The sequence below is a fragment of the Hypanus sabinus genome, unplaced genomic scaffold, assembly GCF_030144855.1.
Source record: "Hypanus sabinus isolate sHypSab1 unplaced genomic scaffold, sHypSab1.hap1 scaffold_1732, whole genome shotgun sequence".
In the NCBI taxonomy this organism is placed as follows: Eukaryota; Metazoa; Chordata; class Chondrichthyes; order Myliobatiformes; family Dasyatidae; genus Hypanus; species Hypanus sabinus.
Window position 1 is genome coordinate 26,968 of NW_026779817.1, and position 15,584 is coordinate 42,551.

Sequence of the window (15,584 nt, forward strand, 5' to 3'; positions counted from 1 at the left end):
CCCCTCCACTCTCAGTCCAGAGGGAGGGTCTCGGCCCGAAATGTTTACGGTCCATCTCCCTCCACAGATGCTGTCCGACCCACTGAGTTCCTCCGGCAGTTTGCTGTTTGGTCTGTATAACCCGTGTTAATATGGGGAGCGGGATTTTACACCATATTGCAGGGTTAGAGTTAATGGACTTTTCGGTGAGACGACAATATTAATCAGGGGTTTCATCACGAATCCAGTGTTGTGGGATGTAAAGTCCCCTGTTATGTGTACGGCTGTGCCGTGTTGTTGGTGGAGTGGGCAGCGTGGTGTTTGTCTCGATTCGGGTCACAACACCAGAATTGCCAGCGGGATCCACACACAGTGTATTAGTCAACAGAAAACCTCTCGTCCCTGCAGTCTTTGTCTCCTGGTAAACTCAACACCCTGACAGTGTGGACCATAGATACCCCTTCCTCTCAGAGTCAGGGGATCATTCAGACAGCTGATCGCTGAGAGGAATTATATTTATTGGTCATTAAAGTTCGCCCAGATTCGTTTGGACGGATTTGATGTGGAGTTCGGGGTGTCACAGTGACAGGGCCGGACGGCCGAACTCTTTCCGTTGTCCAAACATCCTTCCAGGTGAGGCGACAATTCACCTGTGAATCTTCCGGGGTCGCCGGTTGTGTCCGCTGCTCCCGATGCGGCCGCCTCGACACTGGTGACACCGGCTCCTCTGCAGTTGTGTCGGGTAGGAACGTTTTTAACGGGTGTCGATATTTTTCTTCCCTTTTGTGCGGGGGGGAGGGGTGGGTTTTGGGGGTTGATGATTGGGATGCCGTCCTTTTGATGCGGGGGGGTGGGGAGGGAGTTTCATTTTTTTTTCTCTGAACGACTAACGTTTTCTTTGTTTCGTGGTTCTCGGAAAAGGAAAAAAACTCAGTGTTATTTATGAATTCCTGCTTTGATAATAAATTAATCTTTCAACCATCCACTCCGAGCGGGACTTCCCGGTGTCCAAACATTTCAATTCCGATTTCCATTCCCGTTCCGACGTGTCATCCCATCCCTTGCCAAGATGAGGCCACCCTCAGGGTGCGGGATCAGCAACTTGTATTCCGTCTGGGTGCCCCCACCCACCCTGATGGCATGGATATCGATTTCCCCTTCCGGTGAACAAATTTACCTCATACCCCTCCGTCCCACTCCCTCTCATCCCCTCTGTCTTTGTACGTCCTCTCACCTGCTTATCACTTCACTCTGGGTCCACTGCTCCATCCCTTTCTCAATATATTGAAGTGTACCTGTGAGTGTCGATACTCAAAATATCCTCACACGTCTGGTGTTACATGGTTCGACCTTCATACATCCAGTTTAGTGTTTAAATATATAAAAAGTTAAAGAAGCTAGAATCTTTACATAAATTATTATCGCAACGATACGTATATAAAATATTGTATTTTGGAAGTGACAAATGTTAACGGGTGGAGAGCAACCATTTAGGAGGTTTGGAAATGCATTTCATCTAGTTCATTTCCTCACTAAATTACTCTTTTTTCCTATCAACACAAAGAGAAAAAGAGCTTCTTTTCAATCAACTACAGTTGGTGGAGCGAGGCCAAGGAGTTGATCAGCTACTAATCATATGAAATGACGTAAAACTAGCTTGTAACCTAGAATTTTTTTTTTCCATTTGGCTTCCAAAACAAAATTAAATTTATCCAGGTGTAGAAGGGGATTTTGGATGATTAGCTTGTGTATCTGATCAAAATCAGGCCGAAGATGAGCGAGAGTGAATATTTCTTTCATTATTTTCGACTCTTAAACATGGGTTTCGATGTTCATTCCTTGCTTAATATAGCTCCTTCCTGGAATCCAATGGTATCCATGGGAAAGAGCGGATGAATGCTTGCATTTGTGTCCAGCTATTTCCCAGCTTCCTAGGACAACGGGTTGAGCGAGAAGGAATGTCACAAATACCTAAATAAAAAACAGTCACAGCTCCAGGATTTCACCAAAAACGATCAAATATCCTAATGTTATTAGTGGTATTTTTCCCCACTAGCCAACACCCCCTCATCCCAACCCCCGCTTCCGTAAAATTCCCTCTATTTAATATCCAGGCTTGCTAAAGTCCGCGCTTGTTTATTTTGACTGTTTCTCAGAGGTGTCGGAGCGGCTCTCCGGCTCCGCTCTGGTAGCACTGCAGCCCTGAATGTATGAGACAGTACATTGTTAAATGCAAAACCCTGAACAATTTCGATGATCAGAAGGATCTTAGACTCCAGGTTCATCGCTCCCTGAAAGAGACTGCACAGATTGATCGGGTGGTTAAGAAGGCAAATGGCAAGGTTGTCTTTATTAGTTGAAGCACTGAGTTCAAAACTCATGAAGTTATGTTGCAGATTTGTAAAACTTGTCAGCCCACATCTGGAGTGTTTCATACAGTTCTGGTCGCCCCCATTGTCGGAAGGATGTCGAAGCCTTGGAGAGGGCGCAGAAGAGGTTTACCAGGACCCTGCCTGGATTAGAGGGCATGAGCTATAACGAGAGTTTGGACAAACTTGTGTTGTTTTCTCCAGAGCGGCGCAGGCTGGGGTGAGACTGGATGGACGTTTATCAGATTACGAGAGGAATGGATAGAGTGGACAGAGGGTATGTTTTTTCCTGGGGGTTTAAAATATCTGACACATTTAAGGTGAGAGGAGATGTGAGGGGCGTCTGTTTATTTCCACAGAGTGCTGGGAAGCTGGAGACTCTGTCTGGGGTGTTAGAACCCACCGGTCACGTGATCCCATTTGTCCCTCCCATTTAACCATAGATGTAACGATCTCTTTGCGTATGTTCACAATCTCTAAATGGGTGGTCACGCATCCTCCATATTGTGTTGGGGAAATCTGATGTTGGCCACTGAGTCCCGTTAACTTCTCCCGAACTCGCCTCGCTTCCTGAGGCTCCTCACATTTGTCCTGGAGCTTTCTGGCTGTTGTGTCTCCTCCCGGATTGGGGTGGGTAAGAAAGGAGAACGTCCCAGATTGTGGGGATCTTTGATTTCACTGCCTGCTTTACCGAGGGACTGGGAAGTCTATAGGGGAGAATGGTTTCTGTGATGTGCTAATCTGGATCCAAAGGTCTTACCAGTTCCTCATAGTCACGGGCAGAGTAATTACCATGCAAAGCGTGAAGTGTCTGGATGGGAAACATTCTATGGTTGTGTTGATAAAAATCTGGTGCGGGTCAAAATACATCTGGCAAAGCTCTTGTTATTTTTGCTAATTCTGTCATTTTAGAATCTTTTGGACAATAGTATGTACTATTCATTCAGTACCTATGTGTTGCTGGAGGACCATCAGTGATCGTCCTTGATCCCATCTCCCACCTGGTTCCATCTGTTCATCTTGTTCAAACTCTGTCCAGTCTCCTCACACCCCCCAACCCCGCTTCAGTGAAATACATTAACCATCTGGGTCATCCTCAGTCCGCCTTGTATCCCACCTCCTCAATGTTATATATCAGCAATCTTTCTTCCAATCTCTGTCTTCATTGTGAAGTGTTCTTTTGTACCTTTGGCCTCGCTGAGTCATTTCCAGAATCGGTTATTGTTAGCTGGAATGCCGGAGGGTCATCAGGACCCAGTTCTGTTGTGCATTGGTGTGGAGGTGCTAGTTTATGAACAGTGACGGGCTGACACACTGCAGCATTTTACTGGCAGAAAATAGTACTGGGAGAGTTGGTGCCTGGGCTCTAATCCTGTGATGGGCTTTCCAGGCAAATGGAACTATTGGTGTTTTGGCTTTGACTTTGGTTTGAGCTTCTGCAGATGGGGCTGGATGCTCGTCCTGCAATGAAGCAGAAATTTTGAGCAGCTGGACATTGGTTGTGGGGAAATCCCAGATTGCACGACCCAGTGTGAGATGTGGGGACGATGTGTGAGACTCTCAGGGTCGGTAAGTGGCAGATTCAGCTGTGTGACTCTGTGAGGTTGGGTCCTGGGAGATCACGGTTTTTGATCCAGGCAAAGTGGACCCAGGGATTGATCTGTGTGTGCTTGTGAGATGTTGATCGAGTATTTCTGGTCAGGGATCAGATGTTTGTTTCTGGAGTTCCTTTGGAAGCAATGACTGCCAGTCTGAGGAGAGGATGAGTTCCCATTCCATCCTCACAGGGAGAGGCTGTGAGTAAATGGGCTGTTCCATGTTTACAACAGTAGAAATAGACCCGTGAATTTGGTGTTCAAACTGTGTTTGGAAATTCCCCCCCCCCCCCTCACTGTCACACAGTGGAAATCAGGCAGGCAGCTGTGCTGGAGATCTCCACTAAAAACTGTAAATGTTTGAAGTCATTCTGATGAAATGATATTAATTGAATTGTATTGTAAGCTGTTCCTTACTTGCTGAGTGTTACTGGTAATTTTTATTTCTTGGTTTATATTTCATGAAATGGACCTGTCTTCACCTGGAAATGAAAATGGCTGTGATAGTTTGTAGGCCTCTGTTAGACTCTGCAAGTCTCCCCTCTCCACGCCACCGATGTTGTCCAAGGGAAGGCCATTAGGACCCATACAGCTTGGGACCGGTGTCGTCGCTCAAGGACACACGGGCAGCCTCAGCCCAGGCTCGAACTAGCAACCTTCAGATCACTAGACCAACGCCTTAACCACTTGGCCACGCGCCAACACATGTGATAGTAGAACAGTAAAGAAAGCACAACTTTTCCCTGTCAATTATCCTGGAACCGATTTGTCTGTTATTCCTGGAAATGTGTTCAGTACAGTTGTTGCTAATGAGGTTCACATGAATAATCTCAGGAGTGATCGGCTTTCTGTGGGAGGAGCATTTGATGGTTCTGGACCTGTGCTCGATGGAGTTCAGAGGGACGGTGGGGGTGGTGGAGGGGTGTATGGTTAAGTAAACCTACCGAATGCTGAAACGCCTGGATACAGTGGACATGGAGAGGATGTTTCCATTAGACATGGAGAGTGTGTGATCTGACAGCACAGTCTCAGAATAAAGATGCTTCCCTTTAAAACTCAGATGAGAAAAATTTTTTGGCCAAAAGTTGTCTGATCTGTGGAATTTGTTACCGCAGAGGTTGGCTGAGGCTGCCATTTGGGTATATTTATGACAGAGATTAATATATTCAGGATTGCTAATTAGCTTCAGGGTTACAGGAGGAACAGGAATATGGTGTTGAAATAAAAATCAGCCATGGTTGAATGGTGTGGCAGACCAGATAGATCGAATCATCTAATTCTGTTCCTGTGTCGTATGTCTTACCATCACTGAATGATGGCTCCTTCTTATCCCATATCGCTTTGTGACATTTGAAGGACAATAAAAGATTGTTCACTGAGATCATTATATTTGCTTTCAACGTTTAAATTTCAGTGAGTTTTGTTCCTAGTAACATTAAGCAGAAATGTTTGGTTCTCCTTTTCATTGTGAACGTGCTTCATTATCTTTCACGTTAAAGTTAGACTTGCAGTGAGAGATTTATTGGAAGAAAAACCACGACTGAAGATGAGGGAACAGCAACAAGTGAACCAGCCCGAGGATTGAGAGCATCAACTAGAGAGAACCCATCTGACTCGGAGATTCCACTGATTCAGTCAGGAGAAAGTTTGGTGAGTCTCATTTACAAACACTGGTCCTTTAGACATTATGTACCTGCACAAAGGAAGGTAGGAAATAGTTGGGAGTGAGACAAAATGTGCCCAGAAGAACCAGTTATGCCTCTGTCAGACCCAGTTGTGAAGCAGCCCTTCCCCCAATGTTCCCTTTAAACTTTTCGCCCTTCACCCTTAACCCATGTCCTCTGTTTTTTTTTTCTCCCAGTGGATAGAGCCTGCTTGCATTCACTCCATCTGTGCCCATCATAATTTTATATACCTCTATCAAGTCTACACTCATCTTCTACACTCCTAGGAATGAAGTCCTAAATTATTCAACCTTTCTCTGTATCGCAGTTTCTCAAGTCCCGGCAACATCCTCATAAACTTTCTCTGCACACTTTCAGCCTTATTAATATCCTTCCTGTAATTCGGTGACCAGGGCTGCATACAATACTCTAAATTCGGCCTCACCAATGCCTTATACAACCTCACCATAACATTCCAATTCTTATACTCAGCACTTTGATTCATAAAGGCCAATGTATCAAAAGCTCTCTTTACTACCCTATCTACACGTGACGCCACGTTTAGGGAGTTTTGTATCAGTATTCCTAGATCCCTCTGTTCTACTGCACTCCTCAGTGCCCCACCATCTACCTTATATGTTCTACATTATTTTTTCCTTCCGAAGTGCAACACCTCACACTTGTCTGTATTAAACTCCATCTGCCATTTTTCAGCACATTTTTGTAGCTGGTCCAGATCCCTTTGCAAGGTTTGAAAACCTTCCTCACTGTCCACTACACCTCCAATCTTTGTATCATCAGCAAATTTGCTGATCCAATTTACCAAATTATCATCCAGATCATTGATATAGTTGTCAAGTAACAATGGACCCAGCACTGATCCCTGTGGCACACCACTAGTCAAAGGCCTCCACTCAGAGAAACAATCCTCCACTACCACTCTCTGGCTTCTCCCATTGAGCCAATGTCTAATCCAATTTACTACCTCACCATGTATACCTAGCGACTGAATCTTCCTAACTAACCTCCCATGCAGACCTTGTCAAAGGCCTTACTGAAGTCCATGTAGACAACATCCACTGCCTTCCCTTCATCCACTTTCCTTGTAACCTCCTCGAAACACTCTAATAGATTTGTTAAACATGACCTACCACACACAAAGCCGTGTTGACTCTCCCTAATAAGACCCTGTCTATCTAAATAATTGTCAATCCTATCTCATAATACTCCTCCAATGATTTACCCACTACCGACATCAAACTTACCTGCCAATAATTTCGAGAATTACTTCTAGAACCTTTTTTAAACAACGGAACAATATGAGCTATCCTCCAATCCTCCGGCACCTCTCCCGTAGGTAACAACATTTTAAATATATCTGCCAGGGCCCCTGCAATTTCAACAATAGTCTCCTTCAAGGTCCGAGAGAATACCCTGTCAGGTCCTGAGGATTTATCTACTCACCTCAAGATAGCAAGCACCTCCTCCTCTTCTACCTGTATAGGTTCCATGACGTCAATACAGAGTTCCCTGTTTGCCTTATTGGTCCCAGGGACAAATAAGTCCTTGTTTGCCTTCTTTCCATTGACTCCATGCCAGTTTACTTAGTAAATACAGTCGGAAAAAAAAACATTTAAGATCTCCCCCATTTCTTTTGGTTCCATACACAGCCTACCACTCTGATCTTCAAGAGGACCAATTTTATCCCTTACTATCCTTTTGCTCTTAACATACCTGGAGAAGCTCTTTGGATTATCCTTCACCCTGACAGCCAAAGCAAACACATGTCGTCTTTTAGCCCTCCTGATTTCTCTCTTGAATAATTTCTTACACTTTTTATACTCCTCTAGTACCTTATTTGCTCCCTGTTTCTTATACATGTCATACATCTCTCTCTTCTTTATCAGAGTTCCAATATCCCTCAAGAACAAAGTTTCCTTATTCTTATTCACTTTGCCTTTAATCCTGAGACTTTGTTCCCAGGGTGTCCTCATGGGCTGTCCAGAAATGATTTCAGCTGGTGACAACCCTGTTTTCCCCTGTGGGGTAGCCCTCATATGGAATCGGGCTAATGGTCGGACCTTCAACCAAGTGAGTCCAGTCTCCACTGTTAGTCTGGCTAGTTTACTCTTCAGAGTGCCATTGGCTCTTTCCACTCTGCCAGCGGCCCGTGGGTGGTGTACACAGTGGAATTGTTGCTTGATAGCTAGTTTGTTACACACCCCTTCATTTACTTTCACCACAAAGTGTGGGCCATTGTCAGAGCTCAGCATCTTTGGCAGGCTGTACCTGGGAATTATATCCTGTAATAATACCTTCACAACAGTCATAACTGTATTAATGGTAGTTGGAATAGCTTCAATCCATCTACTAAACACATCTATAATAACTAAGCAGTATCTATAGCATTGTACTTTTGGCAATTCAATAAAATCAACTTGTAGACACCAGAAAGATCCACCTGTCAAAGGAGTCGTACACGGTGTGCAGGGAACAGGTGACCAACCATTCCCTCCTTTACCAGGGGTGTCAAATCATGTATATGATCGACCAATGTTGGTAAAAATTGTGTAGGAACACAAACCTGTCCCACTAGGTGATCAGAAACCTTAGGCCGGGAACTTTCTGGCACCCCATCTGGGACCACAGTTTTCACTCCTCCTCAGAGGCAGCCCCCTGAGAAGAACAAAACTCGAGGTAGCTGTAGAACGGTGAGTAAGTTGTTTACAAAGGTGGCATTACTAATGGGGTGGCCAGAGGAAGTCAGGAATCCCCATGTTCCCAGAGAGCCCCGTAGTCATGTACAATTCCAAACGCATAACGGGAGTCTGTGTGAACATTCCCACTTCAGTCTGTTGCTGGGATACAGGCACGAGTCAGAGCAAACAGCTCAGCCTTCTGGGCGGAGACAGCTGCTTCAAAAGAGGCCTGTTCAATTACTTCACTGTCCGTCACTATCGCATCGTTTCCCTGCTGGATCCACAAAAGAGTTTCCATCCTCATAAAACGTTGCCTCAGGCTAGAGAGGGTATTGCAGAATGGATGGGAGAGTCTGTCCTTCTTTCACGGTGATCCAGATGGGCTAGAGGGGGTAATACGGAATGGATGGGAGAGTCTGTCCTTCTTTCACAGTGATCCAGACGGGCTAGAGGGGGTATTGCAGAATGGATGGGAGAGTTTGTCCTTTCACAGTGATCCGGATGGGCTAGAGGGGGTATTGCAGAATGGATGGGAGAGTCTGTCCTTCTTTCACTGTGATCCGGACGGGCTAGTGGGGGTATTGCAGAACGGATGGGAGAGTCTGTCCTTCTTTCACAGTGATCCGGACGGGCTAGAGGGGATATTGCAGAATGGATGGGAGAGTCTGTCCTTCTTTCACAGTGATCCGGACGGGCTAGAGGGGGTATTGCAGAATGGATGGGAGAGTCTGTCCTTCTTTCACAGTGATCCGGACGGGCTAGAGGGAGTATTGCGGAATGGATGGGAGAGCCTGTCCTCCTTTGACGGTGATCCAGACGGGGGCAGTTGGTGCGGACAGCCATGGCCTGAAATTGTCCAGGGCTGTGGTACAATGTCTTGCGTTCGGTCAATATTAAAAGAATGTCTTACCAGATGTCCCGTCTTCACCTCACACTCCTTCCAGTATTGAAGTTGGACCGCGGCCAAGTCTTGCCAGTCTCCCTCGGTGCTGGAGGCTTGTTTCGCCAGGGTGTGGGCAAGGAACCATAGGCTCTTTGGCTTGAATCCAGGGCAAATCCTAACAATGTCACCAAAGGAAATCCGGAACTTCGGCCTGTAATGGACTGCCCTCTTTTCCTTTAACCTCTCCAATCACCATGACTGGGAACTTCTCTCGCTCGAGGGGTGCATAATATTGGCTTTCCTCAGTGATGCACCCCGTAGGGTCATAGCACAGAATCACATGAGGGTCGGCCGCTGACGGAAGGGGTTCAAACACGGTGGAGTCCAGATTAAGTGCCCACTACTGGGGATTCGGAAACTGGGGAAGCTGTCGGTTGTTCACCTGTCACAGGGTGACACCCTTGTCTGTGTCTCCACTCCTCCTGTCCTCCACAATCAGCTCCTTTGTTTTTGTGACAGTGAGGGAGAGTTTGTTTTCTTGACACCAGTCAGATATTGTTCAGACCTCAGAGAGATTCAGCAATCAAATGGTTGAGCATGGTGCGATGAATGTGCTGAGCTGTGTATATCACAATGCAAGAAGCATTGGAGGAAAGCCAGATGAGCTCAGGACAGGGAATTATGATATTGTAGCCATTATTGGGACGTGGTTGCACCGAATAGTCTGAGGGAGTTAGAGGAACAAATTTGGAGAGAGATCGCAGACCATGCCAAGTAACAAAAGTTATTCAGTAAGTAATTTTAACTTTCCATATTTTGACTGGGATTCCCATACTGTAAAAGGACTAGATGGGGTAGAGTTTCTCAAATGTGCCCTTAATTGGTACGTGGAATTCCCGATGTAGAAGTGTGCAATAAGCTGTTAGGCAATGATCAGGGCTGGTGACAGAAATTAGTGATCATAATGACATGAAATTCAAAATAAAGATGGAACAAGAGAGGTCTGGATCATGGGTTGAGATTCTATATTGGAGAAAGATCAATTTTGATGGTATCAGAAAGGATCTGACAAGTGTGGATTGGGACAGGTTGTTTCCTGACAAAGGAGTACTTAGTAAGAGGGAGGCCTTGAGAAGTGAAATTTTGAGGGTGTAGAATTTGTACGTGCCTTACAAAATGAAAGTTGAAACGTAACTGGTTCAGGGAAACTTGGCATTCAGGAGATATTGAGGCCCTGGATATTTTATTCCTCTAAATGCCTCAGACTGTTGGGTGCTACCAAGACTCATTAATGACTGATTCATTAATCATCATTCCACTCCCTGAGCTCATTTGACTTTTTTTATTTGTCTTCTGTTGGTTTCTAGCTTCCCAATAGTTTTTGCTCTTTTCTTTACCCTCTCTTTGGCTTTTACGTTGGCTTTGGTCCTCATTCCAGCCACAGTTGCGTCCTCCTGCCTTTCCAATCCTTCCACTTCTTTGGGATGTATCGATCACTCATCTCCCGAATTGTTCCAAGAAACTCCAACCATTGCTGCTCCATTGTCACTCCTACCTTTTCCCTTCCAAACAAGTTTGGCCAGATTCTCTGTTATAGAAACGTGGAACAGTTCATAGAGAAACTGGCTATTTGGCTCACCTGGTCAATGCCGAAAAACACCAACAACATTTAAACTGTCTAATGCAACTACCTGCACCGAGACCATTGCCCTCCATACCCCTACCCTCCAGGCCCACATCCAAACTTCCTTTAAATGGTGAAACTGAGCTCATATTCACTACTTGTGTTGGCATCTCATTCCACACTCTCACAACCATTTCAGTGAAGAGCTTTTCCACATGTTCCCATTAAATATTCACCTTCCGCACTTACCCATGACCTCTGGTTGTGGTCCCACCCAACCTCAGTGGAAAACGCTGCTTGCATTTACCCTATCTATACCCTCATAATTTTGTATACTTCGGACAAATACTCAAAGTAATGCATAATTTCATTCTTTATGTTTATAGCGTTTTTAGGTGTATAAGATGATGGGGGCATTGATCGTGTGGATAGCCAGAGGTTTTTTTCCCAGGGCTGAAATTGCTAATACGAGAGGACTTAGTTTTAAGGTGCTTGGAAATAGATACCGAGGGGATGTCAGGGGTAAGTTTTTTTTACACAGAGTGTGGTGGGTGTGTGGAATGCACTGCCGGCTATTTGTGTGAGAGTGTTTCAGTTACTGTGGGGCCAGGCACCCATGAAGCTCGGTGGGAACAGGGAATAATTCCCATGGAGAGAGTCAAACTGAGCCAGGTCACAGATAGGAGATGGCAGAAATGCCCCATTCTTATAGACACAGGAAGAGCATCAGAGAGTTTGATGGTCATTCCAGATACCAGCACTGTGCCCAGTTAGAAGGTGATTTCCTTCTCCAACTTGTGTTGAACTTCTCTGAAACAGTTTGATGACAGATCACACCTTGACATCTCAAGTGATCTCATCTGAAAGGTTGTCCGACAACCATTGATGGATTTTGTAAATTTCTTTACAGATTACAAATGACGAGGAATTTGCGGGAATCGTGAACACAACACACTAGTTTTGTTGTCGCTGTCCAGATATTTAAGAAGTGGAACAAGGGATTCACTCGATCATCTTTCCTGCTCAGACAGTGGGGAGGGATTCAGTTGATCATCTGTGTGACTGGCATACCCGTCATCTTACACAGTCGGGACCCGATCATCTGCTCAGACGGTGGGAATGGATTCAATCGGATATTTCAACTGAAGGTACATCAGCAAGTTCCCACTGGTCAAAGCCATTCACCGGTTCTGTGTGCGAGAAGGATTTCAGTCGGTCATCCCACCTGTGGACACACAAGTCAGTTCACAATAGGCAGAGGCTGGTCATCTGCTGAATTTGTGGGGAAGGATTCACTCGGTCATCTGATCTAATGGCTCACCAGCGAGTTCGTACAGAAGAGCGGCCGATCACCTGTTCAGACTGTGGGACGGGATTCACTCGGTCATCTAAACTAAAGGTACATCAGCGAGTTCACACTGGGGAGAGGCCTTTCACCTGCTCAGACTGCGGGAAAGGATTCACTCAGTCATGGACCCTAGTTGCACACCAGCGAGTTCACACTGGTGAGAGGCCGTTCAACTGCTCAGACTGCGGGAAGGGATTCATTTACCCATCCCAACTGAGGGAGCATCACCGAGTTCACACTGGGGAGAGGCCGTTCACCTGCTCAGTTTGTGGGAAGGGATTTACTTGGTCATCTCAACTGAAGGAACATCAGAGTGTTCACACTGGAGAGAGGGCATTCACTTGCTCAGACTGTGGGAAGGGATTCACTCAGTCATCTAAACTGAAGGAACATCAAAGAGCTCACACTGGAGAGAGGCCATTCACCTGCTCAGACTGTGGGAAAGGATTCACTCAGTCATCTGATCTTAAGGTACATCAGCGTGTTCACACTGGGGAGAGGCCATTCACCTGCTCAGACTGTGGGAAGGGATTCACTTTATCATCTCAACTGAAGCTACATCGGCGAGTTCACACTGGGGAGAGACCGTCCACCTGCTCAGACTGTGGGAAGGGATTCACACGGTCATCCGACTTACTGGTACACAAGTCAGTTCACATTGGGAAGAGCCCGTTCACCTGTTCAGACTGTGGGAAGGAATTCACTCGGTCATCTAAACTGAAGGTACATAAGCGAGTTCACACTGGAGAGAGACCGTACATCTGCTCAGTGTGTGGGAAAGGATTCACTCTGTCATCCAACCTAATGGCACACCAGCGAGTTCACACTGGGGAGAGGCCGTTCACCTGCTCGGACTGTGGGAAGGGATTCACTTGCTCATCTAATCTGAAGGTACATCAGCGAGTTCACACTGGAGAGAGGCCATTCTCCTGCTCAGACTGTGGGAAGGGATTCACTCAGTCATCTCAACTGAAGGAACATCAGAGTGTTCACACTGGAGAGAGGGCATTCACCAGTTCAGACTGTGGGAAGGGGTTTACTCGGTCATCCCCCCTACTGGTACACAGGTCAGTTCACACCAGGGAGAGGCCGTTCACCTGCTCCGTGTGCGGGAAGGGATTCACTTGGTCATCTCAACTGAAGGAACATCAGAGAGTTCACACCGGGGAGAGGCTGTTCACCTGCTCAGAACATGGGAAGGGATTCAGTCGGTCATACGACCTTCTGGCACACAAACGAGATCACACTGGGGAGCGGCCGTTCACCTGCTCAGACTGTGGGAAGGGATTTACTTGGTCATCTCAACTACAGAGACACCAGCGAATTCACACTAAGTAGAGGCTGATCACCTGCTCAGACTTTGGGAAGAGATTCTCTCAGCTCGATCAACTAAATGTTCATCATTGTGTTCACATTGGGGAGAGGCTGTTCTCCTGCTGTGAATGTGGGAAGCGATTCACTAAGTCATCTAACCTTATGCATACATCGCTTCGGCTAGCAACTTAATACAGGGGGTCATAGCCCCCCCCCCAGCCTAGAAAAGAAATCTCATTTGGGTGGATGCTGCGAGATGTGCCCCCTGTTATACATCAGTACTGTACCCCGAAATAACAAATGGTACACAATATGTGATTAAGCAATTGAGCTTTATAATTCTTACTTTGACTGAGGCAATGATGTACAGTATATCAGTAAAGTTTCCCATAACATTTGACTTTATTGTGTAGTATTATCTTGCACCTTCTATCTCACTGAGTTTTCCAGTAATCAGTTTTTGTTAGCGAGAACGACAAGAGGTTGAATTGAGTGGAGCACCTGGTGGGATAAGAGTTATAAGCTACGATCATAGGATATGACAGGAAAGATTCTAGCATTTTGTTACGAACCATAACACTTCAGAAACAAACCAGCAGCAATAGACTGCACCTGGAGTCTGGTTTTGATGTTAAAACCATTATTTTCATTAGTATCTTCTTATAATCTAGTAACTTAAGCAAGATAAACCAAAGTTAACAGTGTTATGTATGTATGTATATATATGTGTGTGTGTGTGTAGATATATCTCCCAAACTATTGAGTCGGTGTTGTGGGGTGGGGGTGGAGAACTGGGCTTAGCATCTTGAGATGGTTAAGTATGAAAGTATGAATAAGGGATGGGAGAGAGAGATTTGTAATCCAGGGTAAATGCAGAGAGAAGGCAATTACGTTGAATTCCACACGTTCCACAGTGGTTAAAATGATTTAACAGTCGCCGTAGATTTTATCTGTCATCTTTCCAAATCCACATACAAATTATCACAAAAGTGCCTTGTCACAGGGATATCGTCTTCAAGTGAATCGCCACACCACATACCCAAGCAAGGGTTAACACATAAGTGCTCTCCACAGGATACCCCAAACAAAATCCACTCCTGTGGATTATTCGAGGTGACAGGCACACATTCGAAGTGCACTGGATCGATAATCAAACCACCCTTGTGGGCACAGGAGAGTTCCAAACAGTGACCCTTGGCCACTAGCTTCCTTGTCTCAACCCTTTTGTTCTCTTTCTTTGCGTCCTTCTGACTGTGAGTGTCTGTGTCCTCGTTTAAAACGAAACAAACTGCAAGTAATGTAAACAAGCTGCAAGTCAGACAGTCCCAGCTCCTTAAGCTCTCTCTCTCTGTAAAAATCAAAAGTGAGCTGAGAACGTCAGCAGCTGACGTCATTGTTAGTCCCCACCTCACTCTGGCATTCTCTTAAAGTGACAGTCCACAGCAAACGAAACCGAGGGATTCATAATACTTTCCCTCTCCCCAAAAAATAATTTTTGATCTCAAAGAGCAAAATTTTAACTGTAAACTACAGTATATAAAACAATACACATATGGTTATCATTTAACACATTGCAGCAGCGTTTACAGATACCAGATTCTGCTTCACTATTAAAACTGTCAGCTTAGCATCTGGAAAGACAATCGGCAATGATATTATCCGTGGATTTTATATGCGTTATCACAAAATCATATTCTTGCACAATCAGACGCTAGTATAACATTCTTCTGTTTTTGTCCTTTACCTTACTCAAAAACACCAAGAAATTATGATCTGTATAAACTACAAGAGGTTTCCTCTCAGGACAAACATCAACATCGAAATGCCGCAAAGCCAAGATGAGTGACAACAACTCTTTCTCTAAGAACCATAGAAGATTACAGCACAGAAACAGGCCTTTTGGCCCTTCTTGGCTGTGCCGAAACATTTTTCTGCCTAGTCCCACTGACGTGCACCTGGGCCATATCAACCCAAACGCCTCTCATCCATATACCTGTCCAAGTTTTTCTTAAATGTCAAAAGTGAGCCCACTAAGGCGGAATAATTTCTTTCATGCTCATTGAATTTTCTCGAAAAGTAAGCTACAGGATGTTCAACATCATCACCATC

General features: G+C 45.4%; 1 protein-coding gene across 2 annotated transcripts; it reads left to right on the forward strand.

Annotated features, from left to right (window-relative positions):
- Nucleotides 1–845: 845 nt before the first annotated feature.
- LOC132387314 (zinc finger protein 229-like) lies at nt 846–13,858 on the forward strand. Of its 2 annotated transcripts, none has more exons than XM_059959673.1 (3): nt 846–2,625; nt 5,443–5,593; nt 11,724–13,858. In XM_059959673.1, exon 3 carries the CDS (start codon nt 12,126–12,128, stop codon nt 13,497–13,499), a length of 1,374 nt encoding a protein of 457 aa, XP_059815656.1. In that variant the 5' UTR covers nt 846–2,625; nt 5,443–5,593; nt 11,724–12,125; the 3' UTR covers nt 13,500–13,858. The 2 variants fall into 2 exon arrangements, with proteins under 2 accessions (XP_059815656.1, XP_059815657.1); XM_059959674.1 differs by having other exon boundaries at nt 5,447–5,593.
- Nucleotides 13,859–15,584: the final 1,726 nt, after the last annotated feature.